The following is a 22,224-nucleotide window of genomic DNA, read 5'->3' on the forward strand; positions in this document are numbered from 1 at the left end:
CCCTCTCCAGAGACAAACATAGTTACTCATTTCCTGAATGTCTTTCTGGATATAGTCTATAATATAATTAATTGTGTGTGTGTGATATATATACCTGCACACATATATATGTCCTTACAATTTTTTAATCGGCTGTATTTAAAATGAACAAAGCATATTAAAAGCTCTGAGAAGTACTGCAGTAAAGAAACCTGTTTAACTTCATCAGGGAATCCTAAATATATCTGACTCTGGGATCCCTACCTTTCTGCTTTGGTATAACTTCCGGTCTGTGGAATGTAGCCAGGACTTGCTGGTATGGCTGGATCAGGTGTTTCTGGAGGGTGTCTGTTCTGAACGGTCCGTGCTTGAGCCATGCTGGTTGTTAAATATTGTAAATGTCACCCCTTTGAATATATTTTATTAAAAGACTATCTTCAAATGTTTTAGAAAATGTGAAATGTGTGCGTGAGTTCTTGCAGAGGCAGAAATAATGGGTCCAGGTTAAGTAAAGACTGAAGGAGGTGAGAGAAAGGCTAATTTATATTTAGTGGGATTTAGTTTCAGATTAGTATAGAAGGAAATGCCAGGAAAGGGCTGGCTTCAGCTCGTGAGAGAAGATGGTCATGAGAAATTCTCTAGGTAGAGGAGAAAGCCATAAGCTTTAACATTTTTGTTTTTGTTTTTAATCATGAAATATTTCAAACATCAGTGCATTTTTCATCTAGAAGTTTGATGAGTCTTTTTTTATATTTTCCATGTCTCTACTTAAATTTTGAACACCTGAAATTTAGTTATAATAACTGTTTTCATGTCTGGGTCTGCTAATTCTAACACCTTTGTCAGTTCTGGGTTGGTTTCAATTGGATGATGGTTTTCCCCTCATACTGGATTGCATTTTCCTGCCTATTTGTATGCCTGGTAATCTTTGATTGGACGTCAGACATTGTGAATTCTACCTTGTTGGGGGTGGATATTTTTGCATTGCTATACATATTCATGAGCTTTGTTCTAGGACACAGTTAAATTACTTGGTAGCAGTTTGATCCTTTTGGGTCTTGCTCTTAAGATTTATTAGGTGGGACTTGAGGGGGATCCTACACAGATCTCTAGCCTTCTCTCTCTGTGCTCCTCTCTGGTACTTTGTGCTGCAAACTTCAGCTTACTTGGTCTCCCCAGACACATGCCTCCATCTCCTGAACCCAGGGAGTCCTTGTGCTTCCCCTGGGTTCCCCCTGCATGCACCATGGCCTGGAGCTCACCCAAGGCAGTGTGCTGGGGTAATTGTAGGGCTCACCTTGTTTGCTTTTCACCTCTCAGGGATCATTGCCCTTCACTTCCTGACGTCTACGGTCTTGAAAATGGCTGTTTCACAGATTCTGTCTTTGCGCTGTTGTTGTTGTTTTAGGCATAAGGGTAAGGCTAGTCCCCCCCGCCCCCTTTTTTAATGTAAAGTTTACTCCCATATTTTCCTTTTTTATTCATATGGCTTTCCTTGTTTTCTTTGCTCCTTATTTTCATCTTGCCTGTGCATAGTTCTCTTGCTGTTTTCTTTCTGGCTTATTATTTGCTTTCAGTGGGGGCAGTTATTTGCTGAAATGCAGCCCTAGAAGAGGTGAGGTTACCACGCTAGGGTTGTCCTACAGTTTCAATTCAGGCTGTTGACCTCACGTCATCCTCTCTCCAAACTGCAGCAGCCTCTGCCTGAGGCCACTTCTTCCCTCGGCTGACTCTGTCCTTCCTCGTCACCTTCCATACCCTGGGGTCAGCATGACTTAGAAGTTCCTTAGGCCACAGGTGCTCTGGGTGTATCCCTGTAACCATTTCTGCTCTAATGACTATGGTTGGCAGCTGCAGGTTTGCTTCTTATTTGCTCCTATTCCTATTTTACTGAAGATTTATGAAGAATAATAAATATTCAATTTTATCAAATAGTACTTTTGTGTTCTATTATGAACTATTATGTGAATAGATAGACCTTTCTAATGGATAACCATCCTTGTATTCTTAGGGCATAGCCCTATATTCAACTATACGCCAATAAACAAACACACAAAGCAGTGACAAAAAAAAGGAACTAAAAAAAAAAAATCCAGTATCTTGACAGTCTTCTCTTCCTTCCATTTATAAATTTTAAAGACATTTAAAATTCTTACGTATATTCAAAGCATCCTGCGCCAGCCTCGCGGGCTTCCTCCCTGCAGAGCCTGTGAGCGACAGCCCTTCCCTCACACCTGACTGGGCCTCTGGGGCAAGGAGGTGCTGCATGAAAGGAAATCTGAGGCACAGAGAAATTAACTGCCTGGTCCATGATCACAGAACTACTGTGTGGATGACAGGGTCTTGGTGCTCCGGCCAGGTGTCAGGCCTGAGCCTCTGAGGTGGGAGAGCCAAATTCAGGACATTGGACCACCAGAGACGTCCCGGCCCCACGTGATATCAATCGGCGAGAGCTCTCCCACAGATCTCCATCTCAACACTAAGACCCAGCTCCACTCAACGACCAGCAAGCTCCAGTGCTGGACACCCCATACCAAACAACTAGCAAGACAGGGACACAACCCCACCCATTAGCAGAGAGGCTGCCTAAGATCATAATAAGGTCACAGACACCCCAAAACACACCACTGGACGTGGTCCTGCCCACCAGAAAGAAAAGATCCAGCCCCACCCACCAGAACACAGGCACCAGTCCCCTCCACCAGGAAGCCTACACAACCCACTGAACCACCCTTACCCACCGGGGGCAGACACCAAAAACAACAGGAACTACAAACCTGCAGCCTGTGAAAAGGAGACCCCAAACACAGTAAGTTAAGCAAAATGAGAAGACAGAGAAATACACAGCAGATGAAGGAGCAAGGTAAAAACCCAACAGACCAAACAAATGAAGAGGAAATAGGCAGTCTACCTGAAAAAGAATTCACAGTAATGATAGTAAAGATGATCCAAAATCTTGGAAATAGAATGGAGAAAATACAAGAAACGTTTAACAAGGACCTAGAAGAACTAAAGAGCAAACAAACAATGATGAACTATACAATAAATGAAATTAAAAATTCTCTAGAAGGAATCAATTGCAGAATAACTGAGGCAGAAGAACGGATAAGTGATCCGCAAGACAGAATGGTGGAAATCACTGCCATGGAACAGAATAAAGAAAAAAGAATGAAAAGAATTGAGTACAGTCTCAGAGACCTCTGGGACAACATTAAACGCACCAACATTCGAATTACAGGGATCCCAGAGGAAGAGAAAAAGAAAGGGACTGAGAAAATATTTGAAGAGATTATAATTGAAAACTTCCCTAATATGGGAAAGGAAATAGTCAATCAAGTCCAGGAAGCGCAGAGAGTCCCATACAGGATAAATGCAAGGAGAAACACGCCAAGACACATATTAATCAAACTATCAAAAATCAAATACAAAGAAAAAATATTAAAAGCAGCAAGGGAAAAGCAACAAATAACATAAAAGGGAATCCCCATAAGGTTAACAGCTGATCTTTCAGCAGAAACTGCAAGCCAGAAGGGAGTGGCAGGACATATTTAAAGTGATGAAAGAGAAAAACCTACAACTAAGATTACTCTACCCAGCAAGGATCTCATTCAGATTCGATGGAGAAATTAAAACCTTTACAGACAAGCAAAAGCTAAGAGAATTCAGCACCACGAAACCAGATTCACAACAAATGCTAAAGGAACTTCTCTAGGTAGGAAACACAAAAGAAGGAAAAGACCTACAATAACAAATCCAAAACAATTAAGAAAATGGTAACAGGAACATACATATCGATAATTACCTTAAATGTAAATGGATTAAATGCTCCAACCAAAAGACATAGACTGGTTGAATGGATACAAAAACAAGACCTGTACATATGCTGTCTACAAGAGACCCACTTCAAACCTAGGGACACATACAGACTGAAAGTGAGGGGATGGAAATGGATATTCCATGCAAATGGAAATCAAAAGAAAGCTGGAGTAGCAATTCTCATGTCAGACAAAATAGACTTTAAAATAAGACAAAGAATGACACTACATAATGATCAAGGGATCAATCCAAGAAGAATATATAACAATTGTAAATATTTATGCACCCAACATAGGAGTACCTCAATACATAAGGCAAATGTTAACAGCCATAAAAGGGAAATCGAAAGTAACACAATAATAGTAGGAGACTTTAACAACCCACTTTCACTAATAGACAAATCAACCAAAATGAAAATAAATAAAGAAACACAAGCTTTAAATGACACATTAAACAAGATGGACTTAATTGATATTTATAGGACATTCCATCCAAAAACAACAGAATACACTTTCTTCTCAAGTGCTCATAGAACACTGTCCAGGATAGATCATATCTTGGGTCACAAATCAAGCCCTGGTAAATTTAAGAAAATTGAAATCATATCAAGTATCTTTTCTGACCACAACACTATAAGACTAGATATCAGTTACAGGAAAAAAACTGTAAAAAATACAAACACATGGAGGCTAAACAATACACTACTAAATAACCAAGAGATCACTGAAGAAATCAAAGAGGAAATCAAAAAATACCTAGAAACAAATGACAATGAAAACACGATGACCCAAATCCTATGGGATGCAGCAAAAGCAGTTCTAAGAGGGAAGTTTATAGCAATATAATCTTACCTCAAGAAACAAGAAACATCTCAAATAAACAATCTAACCTTACACCTAAAGCAATTAGAGAAAGAAGAACAAAAAAACGCCTAAGTTAGCAGAAGGAAAGAAATCATAAAGACCAGATCAGAAATAAATGAAAAAGAAATGCAGGAAACGATAGCAGAGATCAGTAAAACTAAAAGCTGCTTCTTTGAGAAGATAAAAAAATTGATAAACCATTAGCCAGACTCATTAAGAAAAAAAGGGAGAAGACTCAAATCAATAGAATTAGAAATGAAAAAGGAGAAGTAACAACTGACACTGCAGAAATACAAAGGATCATGAGAGATTACTACAAGCAACTCTATGCCAATAAAATGGACAACCTGGAAGAAATGGACCAATTCTTAGAAAAGCACAACCTTCCAAGACTGAACCAGGAAGAAATAGAAAATATAAACAGACCAATCACAAGCACTGAAATTGAGACTGTGATTACAAATCTTCCAACAAACAAAAGCCCAGGACCAGATGGCTTCACAGGGGAATTCTATCAAACATTTAGAGAAGAGCTAACACCTATCCTTGTCAAACTCTTCCAAAATATAGCAGAGGGAGGAACACTCCCAAACTCATTCTACGAGGCCACCATCACCCTGATACCAAAACCAAAGATGCCACAAAAAAAGAAAACTACAGGCCAATATCACTGATGAACATAGATGCAAAAATCCTCAACAAAATACTGGCAAACAGAATCCAACAGCACATTAAAAGGATCATACACCATGATCAAGTGGGGTTTATCCCAGGAATACAAGGATTCTTCAATATATGCAAATCAATCAATGTGATAAACCAAATTAACAAATTGAAGGATTAAAAACCATATGATAATCTCAATAGATGCAGAAACAGCTTTTGACAAAATTCAGCACCCATTTATGATAAAAACTCTCCAGAAAGTAGGCATAGAGGGAACTTACCTCAACATAATAAAGGCCATATATGAAACACCCACAGCCAACATTGTTCTCAATGGTGAAAACCTGAAACCATTTCCACTAAAATCAGGAACAAGACAAGGTTGCCCACTCTCACCACTATTATTCAACATAATTTTGGAAGTTTTAGCCACAGCAATCAGAGAAGAAAAAGAAATAAAAGGAATCCAAATGGGAAAAGAAGAAGTAAAACTGTCACTGTTTGCAGATGACATGATACTATACATAGAGAATCCTAAAGATGCTACCAGAAAACTACTAGAGCTCATCAATGAACTTGGTAAAGTAGCAGGATACAAAATTAATGCATGGAAATCTCTTGCATTCCTATACGCTAATGATGAAGAATCTGAAAGAGAAATTAAGGAAACACGCCCATTTGCCACTGCAACAAAAAGAATAAAATACCTAGGAATAAACCTACCTAAGGAGACAAAAGACCTGTATGCAGAAAACTATATGACACTGATGAAAGAAATTAAAGATGATACAAACAAATGGAGAGATATACCATGTTCTTGGATTGGAAGAATCAACATTGTGAAAATGACTATACTACCCAAAGCAATCTACAGATTCATTGCAATCCCTATCAAACTACCAATGGCATTTTTCACAGAACTAGAACAAAAAATTTCACAATTTGTATGGAAACACAAAAGACCCCGAATAGCCAAAGGAATCTTGAGAAAGAAAAACGGGGCTGGAGGAATCAGGCTCCCTGACTTCAGACGCTACTACAAAGCTACAGTAATCAAGACAGTATGGTACTGGCACAAAAACAAAAATATACATCAAAGAAGCAGGATAGAAAGCCCAGAGATAAACCCATGCACATACGGTCACCTTATCTTTGATAAAGGAGGGAAGAAAATACAATGGAGAAAAGACAGCCTCTTCAATAAGTGGTGCTGGAAAAACTGGACAGCTACATGTAAAAGAATGAAATTAGAACACTCCCTAACACCATACACAAAAACAAACTCAAAATGGATTAAAGACGTAAATGTAAGGCCAGACACTATAAAACTCTTAGAGGAAAACACAGGCAGAACACTCTATGACATAAATCACAGCAAGATCCTTTTTGACCCACCTCCTAGAGAAAGGGAAATAAAAACAAAAATAAACAAATGGTACCTAATGAAACTTAAAAGCTTTTGCACAGCAAAGGAAACCATAAACAAGATGAAATGACAACCCTCAGAATGGGAGAAAATATTTGCAAATGAAGCAACTGACAAAGGATTAATCTCCAAAATATAGAAGCAGCTCATGAAGCCCAATATCAAAAAAAACAAACAACCCAATCCAAAAATGGGCAGAAGACCTAAATAGACATTTCTCCAAAGAAGATATACAGATTGCCAACAAATACATGAAAGGATGCTCAACATCACTAATCATTAGAGAAATGCAAATCAAAACTACAATGAGGTATCACCTCCCAGTGGTCAGAATGGCCATCATCAAAAAGTCTACAAACAATAAATGCTGGAGAGGGTGTGGAGAAAAGGGAACCCTCTTGCAGTGTTGGTGGGAATGTAAATTGATACAGCCACTATGGGCAACAGTATGGAGGTTCCTTAAAAAACTAAAAATAGAACTACCATATGACCCAGCAATCCCACTACTGGGCATACACCCTGAGAAAACCATAATTCACAAAGAGTCATGTACCACAATGTTCATTGCAGCTCTATTTACAATAGCCAGGACATGGAAGCAACCTAAGTGTCCATCGACAGATGAATGGATAAAGAAGATGTGGCACATATATACAATGGAATATTACTCAGCCATAAAAAGAAACGAAATTGAGTTATTTGTAGTGAGGTGGATGGACCTAGATTCTGTCATACAGAGTGAGGTAAGTCAGAAAGAGAAAAACAAATACCGTATGCTAACACATACATATATGGAATCTAAAAAAAAAAAAAAGGTTCTGAAGAACCTAGGGGCAGGACAGGAATAAAGATGCTAAGCTGGGACGAAGTGAGAGAGTGGCATGGACATTTATACACTACCAAATGTAAAACAGATAGCTAGTGGGAAGCAGCTGCATAGCACAGGGAGATCAGCTTGGTCCTTTGTCACTACCTAGGGGGGTGGGATACGGAGGGTGGGAGGGAGACGCAAGAGCGCGGGGATATGGGGATATATGTATGCATATAGCTGATTCATTTTGTGATACAGCAGAAACTAACACACCATTGTAAAGCAATTATATTCCAATAAAGATGTTTAAAAAAATTCTTACATATATTCGAGATAGAAATGTATCTCAGAACACATGCTAGGAAAAGAAAGCAGTTGATGGATTCTAGAACCAGATTCACATATTTCCACCACTTGTAGAGGCATTTAACAGGGGTTAGAATTTCAGAAACAAGGACTCAGATTGAGAAAAAATACTTCAGTTTCCCAGGCAAAAACTATTTATTACTACAGGCATCCAAATGAAAGGTAAAGATTAAAATCCCTTTGATTATCCATACTGTGCTATAACTACATATTAGGAGGAAAATGGGCCTGTTTATTTGAGTTATAGACTTTATTGTAGAGATGCCTTCTCCATGTCTTTCCCTTCCATTCTAAACTCTTCAGTATTTCTCTTACTTTATAGTTATTTGGCAGATGGAAGGGAATTTTTCAAAGGCCTATATGTTTATTATTATCTTTTGGTAATTCCTTAGTTGGATCTTATTTTTTCCCACCAGATGACCATGAAACATTATTTTATTTATAGCATTTAAAAACATTTAATTATATAAGATATTTAAAGATCTGTTTTGATCTAGGATACAAGGTTTAAGAGCATAAAATAAATGGCCTGTGCAGCTCACTTTTAAAATTATACTCCATACATTCATCAGTAAAAAGGAACACAGCAGAATTAGATGTGTGGACAGCAGATTCTAAATATGCCTTTGTTTAGAGAAAAGCCATGTCTAAACTTAAAGGAAAAGAAATACTCATGAGGAACTAGATTACTGTTGGCAACTTAGTAAATGTCTTTTAGGAAGAAAAGGAACTGGACACTGGGCTCATTTCTCAGTCCTTGAGTTTGGAGTGGTCTCCTTCTGGCATCAGGGTGGTGGGGTGGCAGAGACAGTGTGCCACAATGGGAAGAACATCTGAGTTTGGAGTCAGAGAAACACCCAACTCCAAATACTCCATGACCTCCTTTGGGAAGAGAAACCCCATCTCTAAAACAACTCTAATAAATAACAAGTCACTTCTCTGCTTAAAATTATCCATTCACTGGTCCCCATCACCATCAGGATCTGCTCCCCGTTTATATCTCTCACATCACTGTTCACTACACAGACATAAACAACCACCCCAGGTATCGCCTAGGGCTACTATGAAGTTCTCAGACAATGCCACGTTCCCTCATGACTCCATGTTTTTGCAGAGGTAATTGCCTCTTCAGAATCCCTTTAGTCAAAATAAGGTCATTAAGGTGAGTCTTAATCCAACATGACTGGTATCCTTAAAGGAAGAGGAAATTTGGACATAGTCATGTACAGAAGGAAGACCATGTGAAGACACAGAGAGAAGATGGCCATCTACAAGCCAAGAAGAGTGGCCTCAGAAGAAACAACCCTGCAGACACCTTGATCTCAAAATCTAGCCTCCAGAATTGTGAGAAAATAAATCACTTTATTAAAAAAAAAAAAAAAAAAAAGAATCCCTTTAGTCTTTGTGGACCTACATGTCATCCTAAACCTGCCTTCTAATTTGTTTATATTCATAGTAGCTACTCTAACTGATTATATGTGGGGTAAACGAGAAGCTGTGACAATAAGAATATAAAGTAAGTTTTCTGTCTTTTGGATTTAATTACATTTGGATTGGCAGTGAAGAAATCACCATTGGGGAAATCTCTCATTGTTGGTTCAGCTGGAGGCTGGAAAAGTAGACGATCATCCCTCATCTTGAAACTAAGGCTGGATGCTAATTTTGCCTTCTGGGAAACAGATGATTTAAGTTTTCCTTAAGAAGGAAAATAACTCAGTACACTAAAATTGGCACAAAACAAGTTCAGTGAGAATTATGATGAAAGATTTCATATTTTTTCAACTTAGTTAAACAGAAATCAAACTTTACCTCTTGAAATGATTCACCAGGACTCCAACCAGCTCTCCAATTCGACTCTCGTGGGTTGGCTGTTTGCTGAAGAGACAGACGATGAGGTCTTTGTTGTCTTTTGTATGGAACACTACCAGTTGGTCCTTCCCATTGGAGACGCTCAGACCAGTCAACTGCAAGGAGACAAGGCATGGAAACTGTAAGGGTGGTTCTCAAAAGAAGGACTTTAAAAATACAGTTTGTAATGGTTCTACTCAGTAACTCTGATGACATTAATCCTTATTGAGCTTCATGAAACAAGCAGATGAAAGGAAATAATAAAGATAAGAACAAAAATTAACAAAATTTAAAGCAGAAAAACAATAGGGTAAAATCAATGAAACAAAGAGCTGGTTCTTTCAAAAGATAAATACAATTGCTGAATCTCTAGTCCGAAAGAATAAAAGAGAGAAGACCTAATTACCCATATCAAAAATGGAAGAGGGGCTATTACTACAGACCACATAGACATTAAAAGGATAATAAAGGAATATTTACAACAACTTTATGCACATAAGTTCAACAACTTAGACAAAACCAAACAATTCCTTGAAAGCCACAAACTACCAAAATTCACCCAAGAAGAAATAGATAACCTGAATACTGCTATATCTATTAAAGAAATTAAATTCGTAGTTAAAAACCTTTCAAAAAAGAAAACTCCAGGAGGCTCAGATGATTGCCTTGGTAAATTCTACCAAATATTTAAAGAAGAAATAACACCAATTCTCCACATCTCTTCTAGAAAACGGAAGAGAAGGGAACACTTCACAACTCATTTTATGAGCACTGTCCTGATGCCAAAAATAGACAAAGGCAGTACAAGAAAACTACAAACCAATATCCAATATCCTTCATGAACATGGATGTAATTAGAATGGCCAAAATATCAGCAAATCAAATCCAAAAATACATAAAAACAAAAATGCATCATGACCAAGTGGAGTTAATCTAAGAAATGCATAGCTAGTTTTGTATGAAAAATATCAATCAATGTAATCCATCATAGCAACAGAAAAAAAAACAAAGCTACACTATTTACAATTGTCAGGACATGGAAGCAACCTAAATGTCCACTGACAGATGAATGCATAAAGAAGATGTGGCATATATATATACAATGGAATATTACGCAGCCATAAAAAGAAACAAAATTGACTTATTTGTAGTGAGGTGGATGGACCTAGAGTCTGTCATACAGAGTGAAGTAAGTCAGAATGAGAAAAACAAATACTGTGTGCTAACGCACATATATGGAATTTAAAAAAAACAGTACTGATGAACCTAGTGGCAGGGCAGGAATAAAGACGCAGACGTAGAGAATGGACTTGAGGACACGGGGAAGGGGAAGCTGGGACAAAGTGAGAGAGTAGCAATGACATATATGTACTACCACATGTAAAATGGATGGCTAGTGGGAAGCTGCTCCATAGCACAGGGAGATCAGCTTGATGCTTTGTGACTACCTAGAGGGGTGGGATAGGGAGGATGGGAGGGAGGCTCAAGAGGAAGGGGATATGGGGATATATGTATAATTATAGCTGATTCACTTTGTTGTACAACAGAAACTAACACAACATTGTAAAGCAATTATACTCCAATAAAGATATATTAAAAAAAGAAAGCTATCATATCAATTGACGCAGAAAAAGCATTTGACAAAATTCAACATCCATTCATGACATAAATCTCTCAGCAAACAGGATTAGAAGAGAATTCAACCTATTAATGACATCTACAAAAACGCCACAGCTAACATCTTACTAAGTGGTGAAAGACTGAATGTTTTCCCCAAAGATCAGGAGCAATGTAAGGATTTCTACTGTTACTGCTGCTGGGCAACTTCATACTGGAAGCCCTAGCCAGTGCCTTAAGGCAGGTTTAAATAAATTAAAAGGCATACAGTTTAAAAGGGAAGAAACAAATGACTTTATTTTCAGATTACATGATCGTCTATGTAGAAAATCCCAAGGAATTTACAAAATAGTTCTCAGAACTAACTAGTGGGTTTAGCAAGGTCACAAAACACAAGGTCAACAGACAAAAATATTTCTATATACCAGCAATGAAAAACTGGAAACAGAAATTTAAAACCAAAACCATCCACAACTTCAAAACCAAAAATACTTAGATATAAATATAACAAAACGTGTGTAAGACCTGTAAGCTGAAAACTACGAAATGTTGATGAAAGAAATCAAATGAAAATGCTGATGACAGGAATAAAAGAAAATCTAAATACACAGAGAGGAATAATGTGTTCATGGTTTGGAAAACTCAATATTGTTGAATACTGCCAATTTCCCCCAAATCGATCTATAGATTTAATGCAATCCCAACCAAAATCCCAGCAGAATTTTTAGTAGATATCAACGAGCTGATTCTAAAACGTATATGGAAAGGCAAAGGAACTAGAGTAGCCAAAACAATTTGAAAAAGAAGAACAAAGTTGGAGGACTCACAGTAGCTGATTTTCTTACTATAAAGCTACAGTAATCAAGACAATGTAATTGTCAAAAGGACTGTCAAAGGGATAAAAACATAGATCAGTGGGAACAGAATGGAGAGTCAGATATAGTCTCACACAAATATGACCGATTGATTTTTCACAAAGATGCAAAGGCAATTCAATGGAGAAAGGAAACTTTGGACATCTGGATAACTCAGAACATTTGGACATCCACATGCCAAAAGAAATAAACATTGACCTAAATCTCACACCTCATGAAAAATTAATTCAAAATGGGTCATAGATCTAAATGTAAAATGTAAAACCATAAAACTTTTAGAAGAAAACACAGGAGAAAATCTCTGTGACCTTGGATTGGGCAAAGATTTCTTAGAAATGACACCAAAAGCACAACCCATAAAAGAAAAAAAAACTGTTAAACTAAACTTCATAAAGCTTAGAACTTTTCTCTAAGAAAGACATTGGTAGGAGAATGGAAAGACTGCCCACAGATTGGGAGAAAATATTTGCAGAGCTATATCTGATAAAGGACGTGTGTCCAGAATATATAAAGAACTCTTAAAACTCAACAACAAGAGAGCAAACAAGTCAACTTAAAATGGGCAAAAGATTTGAAGTCACTTCACCAAAGAAGACCTATGGGTGGCAAACAGGTGCTCAACATCACTAGGCACCACAGAAATGCAAATTAAGACTATAACAAGATATCACCACAAGCCTATCAGAATGGCCAAAATAAAGATGAAACAAAGAAGAAGAACAACAACAAAAGTGACAATACCAAAGAGGATGTAGAACAATCAACTCTCATACATTGTTGGTGGGAATGTAAAATGGTACGATCACTGGGAAAACAGTTTGGCAGTTACTCCAAAAGTTAAACATAGAATTACCACATGAACCAGAAATCTCGGTCCTAGGCATTTATCCCAGAGAAATAAAAATTTATGTTCACACAAAAACTTACACATGAATGTTTACAGCAGCTCTATTCGTAACTGCCCCAAACTGGAAACCACCAGAATATCCATCAATAGGTGAATAAGCAAACTGTGATACATCTATATAATGGAATGCTATTCAGCAATAAAAAGGAATGAACTAATAATATAAATTATTGATATGCATCACCATGGTTTATTTTCAAAGGCATTATGCTGAGTGAAAGCAGCCAGTCTCAAAAGGTTACATACTATACGACTCCATTTATGTGATATTCTGGAATATAGTTGTCAGGGATTGGGGTCAGGGGGAGTCTGATACAAAGGAGTTTTTTGGGGGTAATGGAATGACTCTGTATCCTCATTGTGGTGGTGGTTACAGAAATCTATGCATGTATTAAGACCCACAGACCTGTATACAATCACCACTACCAAAAGCCAATTTTATTTATTATACGCAAATTAAAAAAATATAGCTCCTTGGTTATTTTGATCCCTAGATCTACCTTGGTCAATAAAGCAGAAACCCGAGTGATTTCTTATTCTGTGGTTTGTTCTTCTATTGCAGAAAATACCAAAGTGCCGCCTCCTGGCTGCCACAGGTGCTGTCAGTCTGGCAATCAGCATTGACAGGATACCCGCTGGAGGCAATGCAGAGTGCCAGGCAGCCTGGGGGTGGGGATGGAAGTACCAAAGATGCAGAAGGTATAATCTCTGTTCTAGAGGGATTCATGATCCAGTTGGATGAGTGGAAGAGACAAATACCCAACAACTGAAGAACACTTTAACAGTTTATACGTTTGGAAGATCATTTAGTCTCATGCCCATATTTTACAGATAAGAAAACTGAGGCTCAAAGAAGTTAGCTGACTTGCAGACCTTGAAACTGGAACTCAGGCCTGCAGACTGACCCAGACCCATGTTCTTTTTATCACAGTAGGCTTTTCCAAATATCAAGGACAAATGAACATAAGCTGTAAAAATAAGCATCCCTAAATGTCACATAAATAAATTTTCATCGGAGGTGAGTTCTTAGGTTGATTTTAAAGAATACCAGGGTCAGCGCTCAATGAAGAGAAGGCAAAATATTCAAGGAGTTGGAAATCATTTGACAAACCTACGTTAGATCATGGGTTTTCTGAGGCCATGGATAAGAGGATGTAACAATCTCTCTGACACTTAGATGATTTTTTTGTGTTTTTTTTTTTGGTTTGGTTTGGTGTACATTGGCTTTTTTTAAAGTTCCTTTTAAAAATATTTTATTGAAGTATAGTTGATTTACAGTGTTGTGTCAATTTCTGCTGTACAGCAAAGTGATTCAGTTATACATATATATACTCTTTTTCATTTCTTTTCCATTATGGTTTATCACAGGATATTGAATATAGTTCCCTGTGCTATACAGTAGGAACTTGTTGTTTATCCATCCTATATATACTAGTTTGCATCTGCTAACCCCAAACTCCCAATCCTTCCCTCCCCCAACCTCAGATGATTTTTATATGAGTAAATTAAAAATATCATTTTCATTTAAAAAAACATGTTACGTCTATGATCCTTCTCTCTCATTTATTTTATATACAAAATTCAAAATGAAATTTATGTAGCACTTCACAGGAGAGCTTGATTAAAGCCTAATAAAATGAGAATTCTAACAGCACTAACTCTGCCTGCATATCCCAGGAACATTAGCTGCAGGGGTCCGGGGAAAGGGACCGATTCAGCAGTGAATGCTGAAACCATCCAGATAGAAGGTCCCTTCCTGGATGCTGTCGGGCTAGAGCAGAGGCGCCTATGACTGTTTTCTCAGCCACCTTCCCACCTCGGGGTGTGGGCTTCCCTTCCTGCCCTTCCCTATTCCGCCCTGCCTGAGTGGCTTCACCTGGATGGGCATAGGAATTCTTCATGTGTGTTATCAGGCCTATGCGCATGCCAGAGCCCCAGCAGAAAAGAGGGAAAACAGCACCTACTTTCCTCTGCTGCACAGATAATGAAAGATTAAGATCCTGTTGTCACCAAGGCAGGACAAACAGCATCCAGGATGTCTCTTTTGTTCTGGGAGACAGGATGCTAGATGGGAGAAAGCAGTGGAGTAAGGGATGACCTGGATATTCACCTCAATTCAGCCGTGTGAGCCTGAGCGAATCATTTAATTTTGGGGGAGGCCATCTGTCTCCTTTTCTGCAAAATAAGGGATCCTACTAGGTGCCGCATCTACCTCATAAGATTGTGGCAAGGATCAAATAGGAGCAACTCAGAGGTATAAAAAGATAAATAAGCAAAACCCCCTGCCTTCAAGGGTCTTTACACTCTAAGAGAAGATATGCCAGCGAAATCTGAAAAACTTTACACAAGTACCATGCCAAGGGAGGTACTGTATGCAAATACATTAGTTCGGGAAGGGATCCTACCTCAGTTATCTTCGGGCAACCAGAACACACAACTAAGTTCTCTGAACAAAAGTGAAACTCCTTATCAGGGCTTCCCCCTACTAGTTGCCTTCTTATTTTTCATAATCTGTGAGATCTCTATGCTATGATAAATCTAAACCTTCCTCTTCTTTGGTTTTGAAGGTTTGAGCAGGGCAGATACAATCTCTGATGTTAATCTAACTCAATTCTCCTAGACCCTCCTCCTATGGAGGATCAAACAGTGAACATAACCAGACAAGTAAAAAGAACGTTATAACTTTCTAATCATTAGTAAAAAGAGAATAAATAAAACTTGAACAACATAGCAACTAGAAAAACAAGAAGGATATAGCACAGAACTATTAAAAATGGAAAGCGTTTAAATAACACAATCAAATTTAAGAAAACAAAATTTGTCAGTTTCTATAAGAAATGTGAATGGGATACAACTCTTTTATTGGATGAAAACGGGTCACGGATTAGGTCAAAAAAGAAATTTAACTATACTCTGTTTATAAAAGATATGTCTAAAACAAAAAGACATAGAACAAAAATGAAAGGATGGACAAAGACATACCAGAAACTAGGGATGGGAATAGTAATAACAGACAAAGCAAAATCCAACGCAAAAAACACAAAACTTTTTCGTTTTGTATCGACAAAAATATAACAAAAAATGGAAACCACCATTTTCATGCACTGAATAACACGGTACTGAAACATACAAAGCAAAAATTATTCTTATACAAAAGAAATGGACCAAGTTGTGATTTTAAGTGGACGACCCAGTGCTTGGCAGTTCAAGCAGGCAAAAAGCAAATGAGTATGGAGAGTGGCTGAATAATCAACGTATTCGATTATCAGTTACATGGAATTTTTACACACATTTATTGTGGTCCCTGAAAGATTTACACATATGTATTATGTATTGGGCCAAAAGTAACATTCCTCTCCCCAATTACAAAAAGTAGGATATGCACTGACCCTAATCACAGTGCAGTAAAACTAGAAAATTATATAAAGGTTAACAACACAACCTTATCACTGAGAATTTTTTAAAAGAAGTATCTCTTTAGGCAACTCCTGGATTATAGTTGCAACTACAGACAATAAAGAAGTTAATGAGAAAGAGAATTTTACATCAAAATTCATGGATGCAGCCAAAGCTATATTCAAAAGAAAACACATTGCCTTAAATACTTTTGTTGTTAAATAAGAAAAAAAGGAAGTAAATTAAATACTAAAGACCTAGAGAAAGAGCAAAAGAAATCTATCACGGTAAAAATTAGTGAAGATAAAATCAGAAATCGATGACTGAGAAAAACAATATAGATGATAAACCCAAGAGCTGGTTCTTTGAAAAGACCATTAAAGAACCAAACCCTTGGCAGGGTCTAATAAGGAAAAAACAAGGCAAAAACACAGATATCTAACATGAGGAATGAGAAAGAGATTTAAGAAAAGGTGTGATGTCTTTAGAAATTATGAGAATAACATCTGTAATTTCCTATTAATAAATTAAGTGTTTGTGAAATGCATGCTTTTATAGGAAAATACAAATGACTAAAAATTGACTCAAAGAAAGATGAAATAATCAGAATCAATTCATAACGAGGGGAATTTTTTTTTATGTTGGCAGAAAACACTCTCCTAAATGTTCCTGGGCACAGATGATGGTAGTATAGGCCATCAAGCCCCAGGTAATTCCTATGCTACGGAAAATGCTCTAGAACATAAACAGACACCATTCTGACTCATTTTATTGAATCCTGGTAGCAAAACTTGATGAAGATCTCTTTCACACACACACACCCCTAGAGACCAGTCTCACAAGGACAGACGCAAATATCCAAAATAATTAACAAACTCAATTCAGCAGGCTAATACACCATGACCAAGAAGGCATGGTTCACAAGTGTAAGGATGGTTCACTAATAAGAAATGCACCCATATTGCTCAGCTGATTAATAGGTCACATTTATGCATCATCTGTGTGTTTGTCCCACTAGAATTATCTCCTTGCTTGACAGCTTTCACTTTTTCAAGGCAAGTATGAAGTTGTGTCCTTGTACTGTTTTTATTTTACAGTATTCCATGGTATATAAAACAGTATCTCCATAGAAAGTTGGTAAATACTCAAATGTATTTATTATCATATCAACCCTACAATATTAGTTTTAACTTTTTTCTAACCACTGGTAATCTTTGGCAGCAAAGCATTGTGGATAAAGGAGAGAATAGACTTCCTGCCCTGTAGAAAAGTTATTACTGGACTAGAAACAAGTATCATGACTGAGCATGGAGACTTTGGCCTGTATCTTTTAATACAATTTTTAAATGACAGAGACTAAGTATGTTAATAGATACTGTCTCTCTTTTACTATTTTTATAAATAGCAGGTAAGAAAAGAATTAACTGGAAATTAAAACATATGACCCTACTCACACCAAAATACTCCATACATCTTGACCCATCAGTCAAGTAGGATTTTAAAAATTGAGGTATAAATTATGTACAGTAAAATTCACAGACTTTTAAGTGTTTAGGTGGATGATTTTTGACACCCAAATCAAGATACAGAACATTTCCATCATGCCAGAGAGTTTCCTCTGAATGTTCTTTTTTAAGACTTAGTTCTATATTTTTAAGTCAAATTGGCTTACTTAGCTCTTGAGAGCTAAAAAGATTAGCTCATTACTTAGACCTAGAAAGCCAGAGGTCCACTGTAGTAAGAACAAACTCACAAAATACTGAATTTTCTCTTTATCTTTTCTCTGTTTTCATGAATTGTACCATTAGGATTATGAGAATTTTACAAAGAAAATAGTTAATCTTTGAAGGTGACAAACCAGACAAATGCTGTAATGGTAATCTTAAAGGAACTATTTAAAATATGATAATAATAGAATATAGGTTTATTCACATTTCTTGAAATAGGTAGTTTGGAATTTAAACTGTTTTTTGGTGGTCTATATATTCTTCTCATAGTAAGATTCTTTGCAATAGAATTTAACTTCATTTGATTTCTCTTAATGACAGATAGTCCTTGGTTTCTAATCTCCAGTTTTCAATAATTAAAAAAAAATTATGTTGAGGCTATAAACCCACAGTTGTTGGATTGGGTTCAGCCTCACTTTGTAGGACAAGAACAGGGACGGGGTTAATACTTCCCCAAAGTCCACTGTAACCACAAGTCATTTTGCTTGCTGTCTTTTTTTAAAACATACATCCACTCTTGTAAAAATTCTTTCAGGTCATTACAGAGTATTGAGAAGAGTTCCCTGTGCTATACAGTAGGTCCTTATTAGTTATCTATTTTATATATAGTAGTATGTATATGTCAATCCCAATCTCCTAATTTCCTCCCCTCTTTCCCCCTGGTAACCATAAGTTTGTGTTCTACATCTGTGACTCTATTTCTGTTCTGTAGATAAGTTCATTTGTACCATTTTTTTAGATTCCACATATAAGCGATATATTTGTTTTTCTCTTTCTGACTTACTTCACTCAGTGTGATAATCCATGTTGCTGCAAATGACATTATTTCGTTCTTTTTTTATGGCTGAGTAATATTCCATTGTATATATGTACCACATCTTCTTTATCCATTCATCTGTCGATGGACATTTAGGTTGCTTCCGTGTTTTCGCTACTGTAAATAGTGCTGCAATGAACACTGTGGTGCAAGTATCTTTTCAAATTGTGCTTGCTGTCGCTTCATATTCTATCTTTATTTCTCTGTCTGCATCTGTACGTGTGTGCACAAGCTTTGTCACTGAAAAATGTGGGGCCTCAAAATGCTAGCAGTAAATTCCAGGATCCCAAACAACAATTTTGAAAAACTGAAGACTTGTGGAGAATGTGGGAATCACGAGAAAAGGCCCTGACACTTTATGACAAAAATCTCTAATAATGGAATAGGCCACGAGCCCTTGAGCTCTTGTGACTTTGAAAAGAGTTAATCTTTTAAAATGGTGATCAACTCCTTTAAAGCCATCCAGGTGTGACCAGGGAGGAGAATGCATGCCTTTTTATAGGGCTTCCTGGCTAGTTTTCACTCTGGGGCCTTCTTGTTCCAGACCTACTCCCAGGAAGCAGCTACTCCATGTCTTCTTGAGTGGGGGGATCTCTTCTCTTCTGTGGTTAGTGCTCTCTGCAAACACCTCCAAGGGACTTCACTAACTTGGGGCTGCCCCCCACCCCAATCAGGGATGTGCTTAAAACACAAAGAGCTTTCATAAAATTGTACGAAAATCATTTCGTTTCTTCAGGTATCTGCTTGCATTGTGATATATACACTTGGCCTTTAGGATTTACTATTCCCTACTTCAGTTCTTTGGTTTGACGGCACAGTTATAATATTTATGCTCTTTTGATCTCAATTAACAAATTGATTTGGCTGCTCAACGATGGAGAACATTCTGTTCATTCTGTTTTCCATTCAGAAGCTTGGAAGACAGATGCTCTGACTTTCTGTAGGATGCCCGGTGACTTTATTTCTTGCTTTGTCTCCCTGTTCTCTGTTCATCTGTCTCTCCTGATCTCCCTTCTTCTCTCCCTTTCCCTCTTTCTTCCTCCTTCTCTTCCTCTCTCTCCTTGGCCCAACTAGCTATAAATCAGAGATCTTAACGAATCAGATCTGTCATAGAAATAATGCAGAGTTCGGGATAAATAAGAGTTTATCCCTCATCATTTGGAAGCAATGCTTGTGCCCTGAGCCACTATGTAGGGGTGGCTCTATCCCGAGGTCACTGTGCTGTGAGGATCTCAAGCCTCTCGGAGAGGTCAAGGGTTGACCCTCCGGTCAGCAGTCCTGGTACGAGCCCTCCCAGCCCCAGCGCCAGAAGAGTGAGCATATGAGGGTCCCAATGATCCCAAGCCTCAGTTGTTGAGTAACTTCCAGCTTTTGCGTCTTCCCAACCAAAGCCCTAGGTATTGTGGAACAAAGGTGAACTGGCCCCATTGTGCCCTTTCCAAATTCCTGACCCATGGAATCCATGATCATAATAAAATGGTGGTACACTACTATATTTAAAATAGGTAACCGACAAGGACCTACTGTATAGCACAGGGAACTGGGCCCAATATTCTGCAATAACCTAAATGGGAAAAGAATCTGAAAAAGAAAGGATACTTGTATGGGTATAACTGAATCACTTTGCTGTACACCTGTAACTAATACCTCATTGAATCAACTATACTCCAAAACAAAATAAAAATTAAAAAAAATAATAAAATGGTCATTTATTTTACTCCACTAAGTCTGGGGTGGTTGGGTACACAGCAATAGTTGACTGGAATCAAAATTTGGAAGCAGAGAGGTGCTACTGTAACACAATACTAAAACAGTTGGCACTGGCTTTGGGAAGTGGGTCACAGCTGGAAGAGCCTTCAGGAGCCTGCTGGTGGAATCACGATGGGCTTTAAGCAGGTGGTCACAAGGGCCTGAAGGGAAGCAAGTCAAAGATTATTTCAAGCTTGAGGAAAGGGGACCCTTGATACAAAGTGGCAGGAAATTTGACAACACTGTTGACTATGGGAAGGTAGAAAACAGAAAACGTACCTAACGAATTCAATCATCTAGATAAGGATTTCTAGACAGGACACTGGAAGTGCCATCTGGCTGCTTCTTGCTGTCTATGAAAACACGTGAGAGGAGAGAGATGATCTTAATACAGAACTGTTCAGCTTTCATGCAAAATTTAGAGGAAATATAAAGCAGCCTGCACTTGCTGGGTTTGAAAATAAAACTGTTTCTTATTCCCAGCTTCTCCAGATGGCAAATGATTCTCAAATTGGGAAATGGTTTCAGGGCAATGATCGAGTCCAGAGCGGGACTGTAAAATCCTTTGTCAAAACCTCAGAAAGATCTAAGGCAGTGTCGCATAGAAACTTCCAGGCAGATTAAAGATCTTCAGGGCGTGCCTTTCTCTATTAAACAATGGGGCTCTTAAGAGTCTTAGGGACCTTGTCCCATAGTAGCTCATAAGGAGCCCCAGGTACAGGAGAGCTTATCTTGCAGAGGTTTGTGGGCGTGGTTTTAGTGGATTATAAATTGATGCACAATAAGTCCCCCAAGATTTCAAAGGAATTGTATCAGGTTGTGCTGAAAGGGACAGAGATGTTACAAAATGTGCAGAGGCTTTTGGACCCCCAACCTTTGATGGGCAGGAAGCAGACCAAGGCGGCTACTTAGTTTCAAACACAGACAGCCCTTGACTATTATGTGCCTCCCATTTCCCATCTCTTGGAATGGGGAGTGTCTAGTGGGGTATCCCATCCTTGTGTCACCATTGTATGTTGGGTATGTGGGGCAGATATCTTGTCCTTTTAAGGACCTGAGTTTCACAGGTCTTCAGATTGAAGGAACTCTAGTTGAGGAACTGCATCTAAGCTGACTTACATGATGAGATCCTGGACCACAACCCTGAACCTGATGACATCAGGGGATGAGACTCTGGGGCATCTTGGGTGGGGGTGAGTGTATTTTGAATGTCAGAGTAATGAAAATAATTTTTGACAAAGGGGTAGACTGTGGAGGGTTTAAAACTTGTTCATAAATCCTTTGACATTCCTCCCATTGAGAGATGGGGGTCTCTGTTCTCTCCCCTTGAATCTGGGCTGATCATAGTACTTGCTTCTAAC

At 38.0% G+C, this 22,224-nt stretch overlaps 1 protein-coding gene across 1 annotated transcript in view; it reads right to left on the reverse strand.

Moving 5' to 3' along the window:
- MYO1D (myosin ID) overlaps positions 1 to 22,224 on the reverse strand; it is a 348,608-nt gene that overhangs the window by 95,674 nt on the left and 230,710 nt on the right. Inside the window, exon 21 of the mRNA XM_061176850.1 lies at positions 9,737 to 9,891. Coding sequence (XP_061032833.1) covers positions 9,737 to 9,891 — 155 coding nt within the window. The remainder of the gene's footprint in view (positions 1 to 9,736; positions 9,892 to 22,224) is intronic.

This window comes from Eubalaena glacialis, chromosome 19 (genome assembly GCF_028564815.1).
Source record: "Eubalaena glacialis isolate mEubGla1 chromosome 19, mEubGla1.1.hap2.+ XY, whole genome shotgun sequence".
Taxonomy (NCBI): Eukaryota; Metazoa; Chordata; class Mammalia; order Artiodactyla; family Balaenidae; genus Eubalaena; species Eubalaena glacialis.